At 50.7% G+C, this 18,392-nt stretch overlaps 1 protein-coding gene across 7 annotated transcripts in view; it reads right to left on the bottom strand.

Moving 5' to 3' along the window:
• Positions 1-18,392, bottom strand: part of ABCC8 (ATP binding cassette subfamily C member 8) — a 117,178-nt gene that overhangs the window by 10,969 nt on the left and 87,817 nt on the right. For 2 of the 7 annotated variants that reach the window (XM_029061019.2, XM_029061012.2), the window contains exons 17-29: positions 18,101-18,136; positions 16,869-16,904; positions 15,126-15,224; positions 12,175-12,259; positions 11,466-11,546; positions 10,584-10,721; positions 9,413-9,559; positions 7,710-7,809; positions 5,642-5,877; positions 4,862-5,034; positions 4,010-4,079; positions 1,781-1,938; positions 1,009-1,101 (exon numbers count right to left, since the gene is read on the bottom strand). In XM_029061019.2, coding sequence (XP_028916852.1) covers positions 1,009-1,101; positions 1,781-1,938; positions 4,010-4,079; positions 4,862-5,034; positions 5,642-5,877; positions 7,710-7,809; positions 9,413-9,559; positions 10,584-10,721; positions 11,466-11,546; positions 12,175-12,259; positions 15,126-15,224; positions 16,869-16,904; positions 18,101-18,136 — 1,452 coding nt within the window. The remainder of the gene's footprint in view (positions 1-1,008; positions 1,102-1,780; positions 1,939-4,009; positions 4,080-4,861; positions 5,035-5,641; positions 5,878-7,709; positions 7,810-9,412; positions 9,560-10,583; positions 10,722-11,465; positions 11,547-12,174; positions 12,260-15,125; positions 15,225-16,868; positions 16,905-18,100; positions 18,137-18,392) is intronic. The other 5 variants (XM_029061014.2, XM_029061013.2, XM_029061016.2 and 2 more) reach the window with 5 other exon arrangements.

Here is an 18,392-nt window from a genome sequence, read left to right as displayed (position 1 = left end):
GGAGCTTCCTTTACTTTCCTCATTGCCAACAGTCCCGGGGAACCTCACTCCCACAGCTGGCACCCGCCAATCAACAACAGACCCAGCCCCACTTCCGCCAGGTCAGGGGGCGGCAGTCCTGAGGCTTTGCTGCTCCACAGCATGGCAGGACACTGACCAGAGAAGGCGAGAGCTGCCAGCAGCCATTCTGGGTCCAAAGTCTGGCCCCTGCCCAGCTGGGCCACACTAAAAGTAAGCGGGATTTCTCCACACCCCAGAGAACCCAGGCTCAATTTGTGTCAGGCCAGGATTTGGCCGAAGGAATCTAGCCAGGGTGGGCAGTTGGTCTTCGAGAGAGGGACCAGCAAGGCTGCTGGGGGTTTCTGGAGGGTTTCTGTACCCTACCAAGCACTTAGTACAGTGCTCCGCACACAGTAAGTGCTCAATAAATATGACTGACTGACCGACTTAGCTCCTGGCCTCCAGGCTCCTTGGTAAGAATCAAAGCCTCTACTTTCACATCAATGATGATTGCTTCTGGTGGGCCAGACTAGATTTCCCCTATGTAACCATATTCCTTCCTGCCCTAGACAGATTCCCTTTAGGCCAGATTGTATCTACCTTCCTTCCAGATCTGGTGCTTGCTCTCTTCTCTCTCCCCATTTATTAGACTGTAATAATAATAATAATGATAACTGTGATACTTGTTAAGTGCTTACTATGTGCCAGGCACTGTACTAAGCGCTGGGGTACATACAAGATAATGGGGTTGGACAAAGTCCCTGTCTCACACAGGGCTTCCAGTCTCAATCTCCATTTTATAGATGAGGTAACTGGAAGCCCAGAGAAGTGACTTCCCCAAGGTCACATAGCATACAAGTGGCGGACCAAGGATTAGAACCCAGGTCCTTCCGACTCCCAGGCCTATGCTCTTTCCACTAGGCCACGCAGTGCTCTGCACGTAGAAGCCTTCAGCAAATGCCATTGACTGACTTACTGATACCCAGAGAGAGGCAGGGTGGATGGTACCTGAAAGCCCGGATGGTGGTGAGACCTTCCACCGTCTCTGAGAAGTGGGCGAGCAGGGGGAGTTGTGTGCTGTCGTCCAGCTGCTGCAAGTCCCTGCGGGGAAGCAGATAATAACAATAATAATAATAATGATAATGATGTTTGTTAAGTGCTTACTATGTGCCAGGCACTCTACTGAGCCCTGGGGAACATACAAGCCGAACAGATTGGACACAGTCCATGTCCCACATAGGGACTCATAGTCTTAATCCCCATTTTACAGATGAGGTAACTGAGGCACAAGTCAAGTGACTTGCCCAAGGTTACACAGTGGATAGGTGGTGGAGCCGGGACTAGAACCCCGGTCCTTCTGAATTCCAGGTCCGTCCTGTATCCACTAGGCCACGCTGCTTCTCTTTTTCCCGCGAGAACCTTCACGACAGGACTTGAGGCTTACGATATGATTCTAAGATGTCATTACGATGGGGGTGGGGAGGATGGGAGTACAATTTTCGGCAATTCAAGAGGACCTAGGTAGCCAATCAGATCATTCACAGATAAAGACGCCAGCCCTGAATTATCCAGCTAAGTGATGCCATCTCTGGTGCCCTCCCGCAGTGCCGAGACGTCCCAACAGTTTGAAACGGTTACCTTCTCTTTTCCCCTTCTTTTTCACCCAGCACTCTCTGGCCGGGTGGTCCCTAAAGGAGTTTCCGCAAGTAAGCCTCACTAAACTGGGGGAAATCCCTTCCTGATGGCAAAGGGTGGATTCTGGGAGAGTAGATGCAGTCACCTGGAGGCCACTCGGAAGTATTTCTGGATGAAATAGCACGTGATAGCCAGAGGCACCAGGGCGATGAGGAAGATGGGGGTGACGTAGGAGATGACAGCCAAAGCGGACACACACAGCAACGTGGAACGGCTCAGGCACTCCAGCGTGGCAGGAATATGCTGGGGAAGAGAGGGAGAAGAAGGAGGGAGGAGAGAAGGCGGGGTCGGGGATCGTTTGTTTTTTGACATTGGCTTGTCCCAGCTCACCCTTCCGGCTACACTACCCATTCGGTGAGATCGTGAGATCGTGAGCAGCACCGTGGCTCAGTGGAAAGAACCCGGGCTTGGGAGTCAGAGGTTATGGGTTCTAATCCCGGATCCGCCACTTGTCAGCTGTGTGACTTTGGGCAAGTCACTTAACTTCTCTGGGCCTCAGTTGCCTCATCTGTAAAATGGGGATTAAGACTGTGAGCCCCATGTGGCACAAGCTGATTACCTTGCATGTCCCCCCGTTAGAACAGTGCTCGGCCCATAGAAAGAGCTTAACAAATGCCATCATTATTATTATTATCATATCCAAGAGTCACATGGGGAATGTCGCACTCAGTGTCCTCGAAAACCCAGCCAGGCACCTTTTCTGGCTCCTTACCACTTATGGGGGGCATGGCTCAGACACCGATTGTTCAGAGGGGAAAAGCAGGTCTTCCCTTCAGTGGGACTTGAGCTTTAACAATTGTGGTGGTATTTGTAAAGTGCTTACTAATGTGCTAGGCACTGTTCTAAGCATTCAGTCGATCATATTTACTGAGCACTTACTGTATGCACAGCACTGTACTAAGCGCCTGGGAGAGTACAATATAACAATAAAGATATATTCTCCGCCCACAGTGAGTGGGGTAGATATAAGATAATCGGGTTGGACACAGTCCCCTTCCCACATGGGGCTCACAGGTTTAATCCCCATTTTACAGATGAGGGAACTGAGGCACAGAAAGTGAGGTGACTTGCCCAAGGTCACACAGTAGACGAGCGGCAGAGCTGGGATTAGAGCCTAGAGCCATCTGACTCCACGGCTCGTGCTCTATCCACTAAGCCACGCTGCTTCTCTAGTTCAGTCCTCTGCTTTAGCTGTTTGTACAGTGGTGGATGGGTTGGACAACTACATTCTGTTATCAACCACCCGGGAACAGTCTTCCCACTGTGGCCCCCGCTTGGGACATCCATAGAACAAACGTTTGGGCAGATGGTCAGGTTGAGGAACTGAAATTATAACCGCCTCTAAACTGGAGACAGACTAACTCCCCCGCCAACATCGATTCTCTTGTTTGAAGAAGCTCTAGAAGATGGGCATTCCACAAACTCTCTTTTTTCTTTTTTATGGTAAGCACTTACTAAGTATCAAACACTGCTGTGGGCAAAGAATGTGTCTGTTATATTGTATATAGTATTAGGGAAGCAGCGTGGCTCAGTGGAAAGAGCCCGGGTTTGGGAATAAGAGGTCATAGGTTCTAAACCCGGCTCTGCCACTTGTCAGCTGTGTGACTTTGGGCAAGTCACTTCACTTCTCTGGGTCTCAGTTACCTCATCTGTAAAATGGGGATGAAGACTGTGAGCCCCAGGAGGGACAACCTGATCACCTTGTAACCCCCAGTGCTTAGAACAGTGCTTTGCACATAGTAAGCACTTAACAAATACCAACATTATTACATTATTATTATTCTCCCAAGTGCTTAGTATAGTGCTCTGCATACAATACATGCTCAATAAATATAATTGACTGACTGACTGTTCTCAATGCTGGGGTAGATAGGTACAAGTTAATTAGGTTGGACCCAGTCCCTGCCCCACCTAGGGCTCACAGTCTAAGTAAGAGGGAGAGCAGGAGAACTGAAGCACAGAGAAGTTGAGTGACTTGCCCCAAGTCACACAGCAAATAATTTGCAGAGCCGGAATTAAAACCCAGGTTCCCTGACTCCCAAGCCTGTGTTCTTTCCACTAGGCCATGCTGCTTCTCAACCATGCTGTTTCTTATCTCTTTCCTGAGAAATGTTCAAACACTCCACTCCTCAGAAAGTCCTTCTTGATGGCTAAAATGTAAGCCCATTTCCTTTCCTTATACCTTCAGCAGACAGTGTCCTAATAAAAGACTTTTTTCAAAATGACTCAATCCATCAGCGGTACTTATTAAGTGCCTCCTGAGTGCAAGGAACTATACTAAGCACTTGGGAGAGTCCAAGTCTGCTTTTTCTACCTGGTCGATCGTGTTGCAATCAGATGAGAATCTATTTAAGATACTCCCAAGTGGTGTTGTCTCAAAAAACCTGTGGGGTGAGAGAAAGAGTCGATGCAGAATTCCCAGGAAAAACAACAAAAACTTCTTTGTCTCTCTCCCACCCACCTGCACCCAAGGAGTGGTGTGACTATCACCCTTACTGCCTTCAACCTCAAGAAATCCCACCACCAGTGAGGCTGGGACCTAGAGGTGTCCAGGGTCCTCCCTGAATGATCCAGCCTCTCCCGAAGACTGCCCGGAACCCAGGACATCAGAGCTCCCCTTTCCCTTCCCCCTTCCCGGGGCCAGGAGAAGGCGGAGACCCTGTGGAGAATTTCTTTCCATCCCAACATGCATGTGGTTCCTCCCCTCAACCTCCAAGGTCATCATCCTTATCTCTCCATGGGCCACTGGCCTGTAGAATTCAGGGAGGGAATTTTCACTAATGGGTGAGGTGAAAGGTGGTTTAGAAGGCAGCGGTTTCGGGAGAGCCGACGTGAACTCGGCTGGAGTCAGCCGTGGGGAGAAGCCACTGGAAAAGCCTCCCCGGGCCCAAAGTCTGACTTCTTAACGTCGGAAGAAAGGAGATTTCCGATTCAAGAGGTGGTTGAAACCTAAATTCAAACTGCCCTAAACTGTCATCTGCACCCGAGGCCCACTGGGTACCCACTGGTTTGCCAGGGAATGAGGCATCTGTGCCCCCCAGCCCACCAACAGCCACCAGGGATCATGTGAGGAAACGCTTCCTGTTAGAGCTGGCTCCCTCCCCAGACTGGTCCACCCCACCAGGCCCAGTGGGGAGAGGGGACGGAGGACAGGGGGCCACCGTGCCTCATGGGGGCCAGGATGATCTGGTTCAGCAGGCTGCGGTGCAGTTCCTTGGCCACCTTCAGTCCCGTCCACTCCACGGCAATTGACGTGACGAGACAGAGCACGATGCCCAGGCTGCAGAGCACCGTGAACACCAGGGCGTTGGCCGTCTGCCCGACAGTGCAATCCTGAGCCTGGGAGAAGGCAAAGAGAGAGGGAGGAAGGGAGGGATCCCGTCAGCTGCTTCTGGCCTTCTGGGCCCCCTAGTCTTTCTCCGAGAGGAGCCTGAGGGTTGGTCATACTGGGGAGGAGTTAGGTAGGGTCACCTCATGCCTATTAGAAGCCCTGGAATGGGCCAGTCCCTTCCAATTTTAACTGCAGGAAAGAGCCCCCTCCTTGCCTACTGGGCTCATCCCACCCCATAACCCACTCCATCCCACCCCATCACTCCTCTGTGCCACGGAGCTCACAGGCAGGACATCTTCTGGGGTTGAAGGGGATGAGCAGAGAGGCGAGGTTGGGTCTCTACATGCATTCATTGCCCCGCTGTTGCCTGAGGCTGGAGAATGCTCTGGCACAAGCCCATGTACTGTTGGATCAGTGGCCCGTTTTAGCTTAGCATTGTAGACAAGCCTCCGGGCCCGCAGATGGTTCACCAGCCCACCCAGTTATCCCTGGCTCCGTCTACAAGGACGATCTCGGATTCCCTCTTCACCCTCTCCCTGGGGCAGCTTCAACACGCCCAGCCCTCCCCTTCCCCCTACCCCGTTTCTCCCTCTCCCAGGGGCAGTGTGAACACACCTGGTTGAAGGAGCAGTTGCCCTTGCCCTGGCTCGTCTCGCTGGCCGTCCATTGGGCCAGCCAGTAGTCGATGGCCACCAGGGCCATGTGCTTGAGCAGCTGGGACAGGACCAGCAGGGACAGCAGTAGGAACCCTGCGGCTGACAGGTACTGACCGCAGGCCCTCCAGGGCATCTTGGCTCTCTGATGTAGCACGGACGACAAGTTGTCCTCTTCTTCACTCTCTGCCGCGTCTTCTATGGGGAGTAAGAATGGGGCTGAGTCACCGTCAGGCCAACGAGGACAATAATAATAATGATGATATTTGTTAAGCACGTACTATGCGCGGAGCATAATAATCACAACAGTAATAATAATTGCAGTATTTGTTAAGTGCTTACTATGTGTCAGGCGTTGTACTAAGTCCTGGGGTAGATACAAGATAATTATATTGGACACAGTCCCTGTCCCACAAAGGGCTCCCAGTCTCAATCCCATTTTACAGATGAGGTAACTGAGGCTTGGAGTAGTTAAGTGTCTTGTTCAAGGTCACACAGCAAATGAGTAGCAGAGCTGGGATTAGAATCCAGGTCCAGATTAGACTTCCAGACCCGTACTCTATCCATTAGACCATGCTGCTTCTTAATTCTCATTATACGGTTGGGGCTGGGTCACCCCCAGGACAGTGAGGACCAGTTTTTCTGCTCACTCCTCGCTGGTTTCAGAGAACTAAACCAGACAGGTCTATGACTGTCACATCCGAGGGACTGGAAACTCTCTAAATCAGGTGACACCATCTGTGATAGAGGAAGTCCATTTACATGCTATTTACATATATTTTGCATTCACCCACATAGACCGTGCTGCTTTTTCTCAGGCATTTTGCAAGCCACTTCTTAATCTTCATCTTCACCTAGATCCTACCTTCCTAACATCTCTGAGACCCAGCTCCTCCACAGGAGAAGTAAAAAGAAGAGTGACCCAGCATGGTCGGAAGGAGGGTGGGGTCACAAGGGTCTTAGAAGCCACCACCAGGCTAATTTTAGGGGCTGTGGCTCAGATTCAAAGCCATATATGGGCTGAGAGGTTTGTCTTCGGTTCTTATTCTTATTTATGGCATTTGATAAGCACTTACTAGGTTCTAGGCACAGTACTAAGTGCTAGGGTAGTTACAAGATAATCAGGTTGGACACAGTCCCTCTTTCACATGGGGCTCACAGTCTTAATCCCCATTTTTCACTGAGACTCAGAGAAGTTAAGCAATTTGCCCAAAGTCACACAGCAGACAAGTAGCAGAGCTGGGATTAGAACTTGGGTTGTGACTCCCAAGTCCATGCTCTTTCCACTAGGCCATGCTTCTTCAAGCTCCTTGAAGTCAGGGTTTGGGTCTACTGACATCTATTGTACTTTCCCAAGCATTTAGTACAGTGTCCTGCTCATTCATTCATTCATTCATTCAATAGTATTTATTGAGCGCTTACTATGTGCAGAGCACTGTACTAAGCGCTTGGAATGATCAAGTCGGCAACAGATAGAGACAGTCTCTGCCGTTTGACGGGCTTACGGTCTAATCGGTCTAATCTACACTTGCTCACAGTAAGTGCTCAAGAAATACTACTGATTAGGCCCACGCTTAAGACTCTCTCAAGAATCATTCAACCAATCCATTCACCAATTGCACCGCTCAAGTCCTTGCAGCTCAGTCGCTCAACTGAACGGTGTCCATCCCGGTGTCTGGAGTCCAGATGGCACTTGGCCCCAGGAGCCCAGCCGGGACCCACGTCTGTTCCCCCAGACCATGGAGCCCAGGCAGGACCTGGGTCTGCTCCCCATGTCCGCCTTTAGTGCCCAGAGATCAGCCGTGACCCACGCTCACCCTCAGTGCCCGGGGCCCAGCCATGACCTGCGTCTGTCCCCCGGTGTCCGGAACCCAGCCGTGATCCGCCCTTGCCCCAGTGCCCAGAACCCAGTTGAGACCACCCCATCCCCAGGGCTCAGAGCCCAGCCTTGACCCACTGCCCTCCTCAGTACCCCCAGCCCAGCCGGGACAAGCCCTGTCCTTGGCTGGGGATGAGCACAGCTCCTTTACCTTCCTCCTCTTCGTCATCTTGCAGGAAGCCGATCCGTGAGGGCAAGGACCTGGGCAGGCCATTGGACTCCCCCAGAGTCTTTCTCTCTGTGCTCGTCTCCTGGAAGAGAGGCGAGTCACTTACTCTTCCCCGAGGGTGGTGTCACGAGTTTCACGTGGGGGATGACTGGCTGCTAGATCGAGGTCTGAGGACCAATCAGACAGAGAAGCCGGGGTCCTGCCTTCCCGTTTAAATACATTCAACACAAGATGTTCATGGGGCTGGCATGGCTCTGAGGGCCCAGGGAAAAAGCTTGTCATCTTGGCATCATTAGCTGCAGTTACAGGGAGGGATCCCCACTGACCCCGGCATTCCACCCTCCCTGAAGAACAACTAAAGGAACAGGCCTAGGGCCTCTCTGAGTGATGGTGAAGATCTGTGATTTCCCAAAGCTCTCTCCACTGAGTATAATTCAGCTCTTCCCAGGTTGAGCAGATGGACAATTACTCTTCCTGCCTTCAAAGCCTTATTGAAGACACATCGCCTCCATGGAGCCTTCCCTGACTAAACCCTCATTTCTTCTCGCACTCCCTTCTGCATCACCCTGATTTGCTCCGTTATTCACCACCATCCCAGCCCCGAAGCACTTAGGTACATATCCATAATTTATTTATTAATATAAATGTCTGTCTCCCCCTCTAGGCTGTAAGCTTGTTGTGGGCAGGGAATGTGTCTGTTATGTCGTTATATTGTATTCTCCCAAGTGCTTAATACAGTGCTCTGCAGAGAGTAAGTGCTCAATACATATGATTGATTAGTTGATTGAAGAAAACCAGCTTAGATTTTACCCAGCTTTGCAAAAGGCCCCCTCTCCCTTCTCTCCCTCCCAAGGGCTGTCGGTTTGAATCTTTTGACTGCTGGTGGGTCTCCTGGCAAGGCAGGAAGGTGGGGATGGGTTGGTGGGGCACTTAAATGGGCCGGTAAATGGATGAACAGACTCCTCTATAACAAAAACCTCCATATAATGAAGGGTCCATTGGTAAGCTACACTGTAACTCACTGCAGTCTGGGAAGACTGACCTAGAAAAGAACTTCGAACTAAAAGCTGATGGACTCACACTGTCCTCTAGACTGTAAGCTCCTTATGGGCAGGGAAAGTGTCCGCTAAATCTGTTATACTGTACTCTCCCGAGTGCTTAGTACAGTGCTCTGCACAGAGTAAGCTCTCAATAAATGCCACTGATTGAAAATTATAATAATTATTATTGTGGTATTTGTACCGATTTATTATGTGCCACGCACTCTTCTAAGCGCTGGAGTAGATACAAGCTAATAGAGTTGGAGGGAGTCCCTTTCCCATATAGGGCTCACAGTCTTAACTCCCATTTTCCAGATGAGGGAACTGTGAGGCACAGAGAAGTTAAGTGACTTGCCCAAGGTCACACAGCAGACAAGTGGCAGAGCCAGGATTAGAAACCAAGTCCTTCTGACTCCCGGGTCTCCGCTCTATCCCCTAGGCCACACTGCTTCCCTTAATGGATAAATTGGCTACGAACTATGCCATCTCCAGGGCTTGGGGGAGGAGAGAGCCGTAAGACACCAACTCTTCCTCACAGCATCCTTGGCACAGGAGCCTAACCCCACACAGAGCGGGAAGGGAGAGTCAAGGATGCCAGAGGCCTCGACTCCCCCCACCTCCACAACTCCCTGCCCCTCTCCCTACCCCGCTCTCCAGGGGGTGCACCTTCTTCAGCTCCTGGTCCTGCCGGTTCATAAGGGTCTTCCAGTGTTCGAACAGTTCCGTCTCCGATTTCTGGATGTCTTTGAGCGTCCCCTCCCTCTGGATGGTGCCGTCCTTCATGGCGATGATCTAAGACAGCAGGAAACACAATTTGTCAAGGTGTCTTCTGAGGGGTGGGGGCCCAAGATGGGGACTGTTTGATCTAAAGGAAGAACTTCCCAAAGAGGAGGGCGGGCTCAACTGTGGATCGCCTCTTGGGTAGACCTTTAAACCAGGGAACATCCCTGTTGGAGTATCCATGGCTCAGTAGAAAGAGCACAGACCTGGTGATCAGAGGACCTGGGTCTTAATCCCGGCTTTGTCAGCTGTCTGCTGTTTGACCTTGGGTAAATCACTTAACTTCTCTGGGCCTTAGTGTCCGCATCCGCAGAATGGGGGATTCAGTGCCCGTTCTTCCTCCTACTTAGACTGTGAGCTCCATTTTGGTTAGACATACTGGACTCGGCCTAATTAACTTGTATCTATTCCAGCCCTTAGAAGAGTCCTTAAAAGATAGAAAGTCCTTAATCAATCAGTGGTATTTGTTGAGCACTTACTATGTGCAGAGCAGTGTACTAACCACTTGGGAGATTACAATACAAGAGAATTAGCAGACACTTTCCCTGCCCGTAATGAGTTTACAGTCTAAGAGGAATATATAATTTAAAGATATGTGCATGATCTTAACAAATATAATAATAATAATTATATACTGCTTGAAGGCAGGGGGATGGACCCTATGACCCTACCCACACCTGGCTCCTTGGACATGAGAAATGCAAGCTCATTGTGTCAACTCAGTGGGCTAATAAGAAGAAGAAGAATTGAACTATTTATTAAGTGCTTATTATGTGCCAGGCACTGTACTAAGTACTGGGGTGGATACAAGCAAATCGGGCTGGACACAGTCCCTGTCCCACATGAGGTTCATAGTCTTCTTCCCCATTTTACAGTTGAAGTAACAGGCACCGAGAAGTGAAGTGACTTGGCCAGGGTCACACAGCAGACAAGTAGTGGAACTGGGATTAGAACCCAGGTCCTTGGTGACACAGGTCTACTGTGTGACCTTGGGCAAGTCACTTTCTCCCTCTGCTCCTCCTGCCCTTTTCCTCACCCAATCTGCATGAGGCAGGTACTGCAGCTTATGGGTCACCAAGACCACGGTCCTCTTGTCATCTCGGAGCATCTCGAGGATCCCAGCCTGCATCAGGTGGTCACTCAGGTGGACATCGAGGGCCGAGAATGGATCATCCTGAATGGAGGGAGGGAGGTTAGGGGCAGAGGTTAGTGGGGAAGGCTGCCTTCCCCAACAAGTCCCTCATCTCCCCTACTCCCTTTCCCTTCTGTGTCACTTATGAACTTGAATCTGTGTACTTTAAACAGTTGTTATTCACCCCATTCTCATCCCCACAGCACTTAGTTACATATCTATATTTTAATATTTGTCTCCCTTTCTTGACTAAGGTCTTCGTGGGCAGGGAATGTGTCTACCAACTCTGTTGTATTGTAATAAGATAATAATAATAATGACGATGGTATTTGTTAAGCGCTTACTATGCGACAAGCACTGTTCTAAGCACTGGGGTAGACACAAGGTAGTCAGGTTGTCCCACATGGGGCTCACAGTCTTAATCCCCATTTTACAGATGAGGTAACTGAGGCACAGAGAAGTTAAGTGACTTGCCCAAAGTCACACAGCTGACAAGTGGTGGAGCTGGGATTAGAACCCGCTACTTCTGAGTCCCAAGCCTTTGCTCTTGCCACTAAGCCACGCTGCTTCTCTTAGGTATGAATCCCTTGGGTCCTAATCCTGACTCCACCACATAATAACGCACTGCACCTAGCGGGAGCTCAATAAATACTATTACTACTGTTCTTCCTCCGAGTTTGCATCACGTGAGTCACTGGCTGGACCAGAGCCTTGGTTTTCCCAAAAGAAAGACAGGTTGTCCTACCCCACCCTTCCAGGATAAAGATGGAGGGAACCTCCACTCACCAGGAACACGACATTGGTGTGCTGGTACAGAGCCCTGGCCACACTGATACGCTGGCGCTGGCCCCCCGAGAGGTTGATGCCCTGAAGTGGAGAGAGGAATCAGACACCACCACGAACATTTCCCCAAATCAGGGGGAAATTGTCCCTCCCTCAGCCCCCTCTCTGAAAATATGGAGCGCCGGGGATGACTCAGGATGGAGAAGGGAAGGCCGCATGCCTCTCTGAGAAAGGGTCCCAGAGAGGGAGGGGACCTGCTCTATAGAATTCACTGCCGACAGGACAAGAAGGAATGGGAATAATCTGCAGCAGGAGAGGCTTGAATTGGACAGCCGGAAGAGCTTCCTGGGAACGAGGTGGGTGTGAGACACTGGAATGGGTGCTGAGGGAGGTTAAAGCTCTCTGGAGAAGGAAATTCTGAAAACCCAGGACAGAGTCTCATCAATCTGGGGGAGTTGAGATATGATCCTGCTTGGAGGCAGAGGGCCGGGCCATATGGGTCTCCAGATCACTTCTAATTCAAGGACCGCAAGATTTAAAGCCTCCCGATGAATCCAGTCTGGAACGAGGTTTGGGGAAAGACTCCTACAGCCGGCTGTATGCGGTAGTAGCGGCCCCTGGTCTGGGGCTAGCTTTTTAGCCTGGCAGAAGAGTTCGCTTTTCTCCAGCTGGGCTCCGAGGTCTGGCCTCGGAGGAAGAGGCAGCTACTGACCCGCTCCCCGATCTGGGTCTGGTCTCCGTGGGGCAGGATGTCGATATCGGGCTGCAGAGAGCAGGCGTCGATGACCGCCTTGTACCTGGGGATGAGGTAGGACACGGCAGAGTCATCACAGCCCCTCCCTACTTCACTCTGCTGCCCGGATCATTTTTCTACAAAAAACGTTCAGGACTTGTTTCCCCACTCCTAAAGAACCTCCAGTGATTGCCCATCCACTTCTGTAACAGAGAGAAACCCCTCACCATTGGCTTTAAAATATTCAATCACCTTGCCCCCTCCCACCTCACCTCGCTACACTCCTACTACAATCCAACCCGCACACTTCACTCCTCTAACGGTAACCTTCTCGCTGTACCTTGATCTCGTCTATCTTGCCGCCAACCTCTCACCCACATCCTGCCTCTGGCCTGGAATGCCCTCCCGCCTCAAAAACGACAATGACTCTCCCTGCCTTCAAAACTTTACTGAAGGCACATTTCCTCCAAGAGGCCTTCCCTGACTAAGCCCTCCTTTCCTCTCTTCCCACTCCCTCTGCGTCACTCTTTCTCCCTTTAGTCATCCCCCCTCCCAGGCCCACAGCACTTATGTCCTTATTTGTAATTTATTTATATATTTTAATGTCTGTCTCCCCCTCTAGCCTATATGCTCCTTGTGGGCAGAGAATGTTATTGTTAGATTGTACTCTCCCAAACATTTAGTACAATGCTCTGCACACAGTAGGTGCGCAGTTGATATGATTGACTGACTGGCTGACTGATACAGCCCGGCACGGCCCAGTCTGGCAGCTAGTTAAGGGGGGAATCTTCACTGTCTGGAACCACCGTGGGTCTGGAGAGGAATGAATTAGAGATCTTAATGGTTCCAGAAGCCCTTTCCATAAAGGGTGAGCAAATAAACATCACCTGAGTGGGGAAGCCTCCCGACATGGACTCCTCTCCTGGTGTCCTCTCAGGTATTCAAGAGGGGAAAATTGAACAGGGACGAACAGAGGCAGTGTTGGGAGTTTCACTCTCCTCATCTGGTGTTGGGGAGGCCAACACCTACTCTATTCTGACAGTCAGAGGTGAGGGTACTTACTAATGATCTGTCTGGGAAGCAGCATGGCCTAATGGAAAGAGCCTGAGCCTTGGAGTCAGAGGATCTGGGTTCTAATCTTGCTCCGCCACTAGCTTGCTGTATGACCTTAACTTCTCCGTGCCTCAGTTTCCTTATCTGTAGAATGGGATTCAATACCTATTCTCCCTTCCATATAGACTGTGAGCCCTGTGTGGGACAGGGACTGTGGTCCAAACTGATTATCTGATTATCTGCTCCAGTGTTTAGTACAGTGCTGAAGCAGCGTGGCTTAGTGGCAAGAGCCTGGACTTGGGAGTCAGAGGTCATGGGTTCTAATCCCGGCTCTGCTGTGTGACTTTGGGCAAGTCACTTAACTTCTCGGTGCCTCAGTTATTTGTAAAACGGGGATTAAGACTGTGAGCCTCACGTGGGACAACCTGATTACCCTGTATCTACCCCAGTGCTTAGAATAGTGCTCAGCACAGAGTAAGCGCTTAACAAATACCAACATTATTATTAAACACTTAATAAATACCACAATTCATTATTGTTGTATTATTATTATGGCTATTATTATTATTATTAGACCCCCAGAGAGTGGCAGGCCTAATCGTCAGGAACAGCTCAGGAGAGGCAATTTGGGCAGGGCTATGAGCAGCGACCCAAGAGAAGACAGAACCGGTGGTTTGCACGGTTACATTTTCCCACTCGACCAAGGGAGAAACTTTCGGCCCAACTCCCACCTTACCCTCCCAGTCTCTGAGGGGTCTGGGTTTCTCCAATCCCCATGCAAATCCACCAGAAGCAAAGGGAGCCCCCTTGATGCCTCCCAAATGAGAAATCTAGATACTTCTGGTGCCTTCAGATCTATAACAGAGGCACGTTGGCACCTCAGAATGGGTGCCTGAGGGGGGACGTGCCTGCCCAGGCCATCTGGAAATCCTCTCTTCTCCCAGCTCTGGGATTTGGCATATACCGATAACCATCCATGTTTCTACTACTTGGAACCCCTGCTCCCGGCAATCTTCCCTGTCCAGTGGGACCTCTTGTTTAGATGACAAGGTTTGTGGAGGGGGCACAGGATCCAGGTAATCAAGTAGCACACAGATGTCCCAGTTACTTCTAAGCCAGGGCAAAGGCTCTGCCCCCATTCAGGTTGTTGACATCATGCCAAGATGGAATCAGTGGTGTCCTAATACTGTAGCGGTAGGAGATCCAGTGAGTGAGAGTAGTCTGGCCATTAGGGGAAGGGCAGGGAGGTTTCCTCCTGGAGACTTCTCTGGGAAGAGATTTATTCTGCAGAGCTGCCCAAAAGGCCAACAAGTAAAGGGGTCAACTTTCCAAGTTGAGTGCAGGGGCGGAAAGGGAGCAGGGATTTCAGGAGGGGGATGTGAACTGGGAGGGGACAAGCCTCAGAGGGCCAACAGGCCAGAAAGCCACCACTTCAGTCCTGACTTGAAACTCTCAGGACTTGTCACAGACCCGGAATGAGGGTGACAGGAAGACCAGATCAAAAAGTGGTGTGTTGGTGAGGGGGGAAGTGGTCACTGTCCTCATATTGTTGGCAATCGTGTCCAGATGCTGAGGCACAGTCACTGGTAATCGTCCCTTTGGTTTCTTCCCATCTTGCCTTCCTGTCTCTCCTTGAGTTCCCATCTCCTTCTCTCTTAAACATAAAACCATCAACCAGGGTCTCTATAGATGGGCCAGGTACATCAAAAAAGCTTAGAGTGAGGATGGAGTAAGCGTGGCCGGGGTTGACATCCATCCCTATGGCCATCTACCTTCTTTCCCTCTTGTCCCCTTATTTCCATCTTCCCACCTTCCCCTTTCGATAACCCACCACTCCCCACCTCTGCCACCCACACCAGAGTTGGCAAGAACTTCACCGTTGTTTGTTGTAGGGGCTGTCAAATGTGATGTTCTCTTCCACAGTGGCGTTCAGCAACCACGGTTTCTGAGAGGCGTAGGCCACGGGCCCTCTTTTCCTGGAAAAACATAAGGGTCACTTTTACCTTGGATCCAGAGAATGGGCACCTTGACTTAATGTCTCAGATGCTTATCCTTGGCCAGCTTGCCAGTCACTGGGGGCAGGGGACGTGGGGCAGTCAGCCAAAGGACAACTTAAGACTGGGACTGAGCGGTCCCTACCCTTGACTCTCATTCCCAGGGAGAGAAATAATGAAGACTTCCAGGATACAATAATATTCCCCGGCATCTGAGTACTATATCTACCTCAGCACTTAGCCCAGAGAAAGCACTTAATGAATATCAATTTTCCCTCAACCCTTGGGCCTCTCCAGGAGCTTAGAACAAAACTCAATCTGTGACCTAAACTTCTAAAAGTAAATGCTAAATATTTCTGTCACTTCCTCCCTTCCCCCACCCCAGGGAAGTGGTGATGTGAACAGATCAATTAATTCCCCTTGCAGGTATTTATTTGAGAACTCTCCAAAGTGTGAGTGATGAGTCATTGCTTACTCTTTTTTTTAATAAATCAAAGAATCAACACTGTGAGTTCTGACTCCACGGCCCTCTGAAAACCTCCCTCCCTCTAGAGGTGGCGGGAGTCTGACGCCCGCCTTAGATTGAGAGCCCCATGTGTGACAGAGATTAGATCTGATAATTAATAATAATAAAAATAATAATAATGGTAATTATTAAGCACTTACTATGTGCCAAGCAGTGTTCTAAGCTCTGGAGTAGATACAAGTTAATCAGGTTGGGCAAAATTCCTGTCCCATATGGAGCTCATTTTCTTTTCCCCATTTTTTACAGATGAGGTAATGGAGGCACAGAGAAGTTAAGTGACTTGCCCAAGGTCACACAGCAGATATGTTATGGATCTGAGAAGCAGTGTGGCCTAGTGGCAAGAGCATGGACCTGGGAGCAGAGGTCCTGGGTTCTAATCCCAACTCCTCCAATTGCCTGCTGTGTGACCTTGGGCAAGCCACTTAAATTCTCTGAGCCTCAGTTTCCTCATCTGTTTAATACCCATTCTCCCTCCTACTTAGACTGCGATCCCCCTTCGGGACAGGGACTGTGTCCGACCTGATTAACTCATATCTATCTCAGAGTTGAGAAGAGTGATTGACACACAGTAAGTGCTTAACAAATATTATCTTATATCTATCACAGTGCTTATCACAGAGCTTGATCCATAGTAAGCATTTAACAAACATCACAATTATTATCAGCAGCCCAGGGCTCACTTAAAAAATAAGAAAATAAATAAATGGTGGTATTTGTTAAGTGCTTACTATGCGCAAAGCACTGTTCTAAGCGCTGGGGGATACAAGGTGATAAGGTTGTCCCACGTGGGGCTCACAGTTTTAATCCCCTTTTTACAGATGAGGATTATCTGAGGCAGAGAGAAGTTAAGTGACTTGCCCAAAGTCACACAGCTGGCAAGCGGCAGAGCCGGGATTAGAACCCACGACCTCTGACTCCCAAGCTCAGGCTCTTTCCAATGAGCTAAACTGCTTCTCTTAAGAACCCGCTGGCTAATTACTGCACTTAGTACAATGCTCTGCACACTGTGAGTGCTCAATAAATACCTCAGATAGATTGATTTGTCACTGATGGAGGAGAAACCCTGGGGTTTATTTCGGGGAGATCATAGAACTCAGTACCTGATGTCCACGTCAGCTGCTGGTTCCCTCTCTGGGCTGCAGAAAAGCAAAGGAGAGAGAGCATGTAAAGAACTCTGGCTGGTTGGCTCGAATGCCCCACCGCAGATGGAGATGCTATCGAACAGGAAACGATTACCCCAAATCCACTCTCAACCGGCCTGGACCGGCACCCCGGGTAGGTATCACCCTAGAAGAATTCCGGGACAGACTCTCCCTCCGTCCCCACAACCAGGAACACTTCAGGGTGGGGGCCAGGAAACACCAACTCTGCCTTTGGGCCCCGGGGAAGAACATGGAACCCGGCAGTACTCTGAACCTTCCGGGCCGCTCGTAGGCCTAGAGGGCCGGGTGGCCGGGGCCAACGGACCAGCCATCATCCTGGCCGGGACCCTGGTTCTGGGGGTGGGGAAGGGCCGGGAGGGTGCGAAACTCTGCAACTACTCAGTCCACCGTTTGGAGAGGGTGGGTGGGCATTTCCCCATCCGCACCTTGGCGTTCCCCGGCTCCAGCTCTGCCTTTCCATTTTGGGAGAACGTGGCGGGCCTGGGCTACAAGGGGACTATCGCCAAGGCTGACCTCCGCCGGGGACTTCGTGGGGTGGGTGAGATGGGAGGTTACGGGGAGTTGGGATGGTGCGGGAAATGGGAGGAGGGAAGGGTAAAAGATTGGGGGGGGGTGGGGACGGGAGGTGGGAGAAGGGGATAAGGTTATGGGAAAATAGGATGGGAGGGTGAAGGGGGAGATGAGAAGTTGAGGAGAAGGGGAGGCGAAAGAGTGGGGCATGGGGGTAGGACGATTGGGGGCGGGGGCTGGGAGAGGGGGAATGAGAGGGAGGGAGAGGGGAGCGGGGGATGATGTCCCTCCTCACAGCCCCAGACTCAGTCCTTCCCTTTCTTTGGGTTGGGAGGTGGACAGAGAATGTCTTTTATATTGTTGTACTGTGCTCTCCCAAGCACTTAGTCCAGTGCTCTGCACACAATAAGCGCTCAATAAATACCATTGATTGATTGGGGTGATATGAGCTGGCCAACAGTTCCTTTTAAAGGGGAATGGAAGTGAGGGTCCTTTTTATTTTCTCTTTTTCAGTCTAGGCACAAAGCTACACCCGCAGGTCTACTTAGACCTAAAAGTAGGTCACCGCCTAGACTTCTTTGGATGTCTGGGCGGGGGGGGGGTTGCGTTGGCTCGATCGCTTGGCGACCGATGAAGGAGGGAAGCGTCCAGCTGCATACCTGGCATCCTCACCGGCCTCGCTGTCAGGACCACTGCTGCAGCACAGACAACAGAAAAACACATAAATGGCACTGATGCAGATGAGCGGCCGCGATCCGAGCCCCGGACAGGCCGCTTCTGATCTGGGAACGGGGCTCCGCTAGCTCCCTCCCTCTGCTCTCCTTCTTCCTTCCTTCCCGGAGTAGTGGGACCCCGCTGGGACTCAGCTCTGGAACGGAGGAGGTACCCCCTTCTGTCCACTTATTAGGCTCTGAAGGAGTGAGGATGAACAGACCCTCTTCCTTTCAAGGT

This window comes from Ornithorhynchus anatinus, chromosome 3 (assembly GCF_004115215.2).
Source record: "Ornithorhynchus anatinus isolate Pmale09 chromosome 3, mOrnAna1.pri.v4, whole genome shotgun sequence".
Lineage (NCBI taxonomy): Eukaryota > Metazoa > Chordata > Mammalia > Monotremata > Ornithorhynchidae > Ornithorhynchus > Ornithorhynchus anatinus.
Note: the sequence above shows the minus strand (reverse complement) of the source record. Positions and strands in the feature narration are given on the sequence as shown.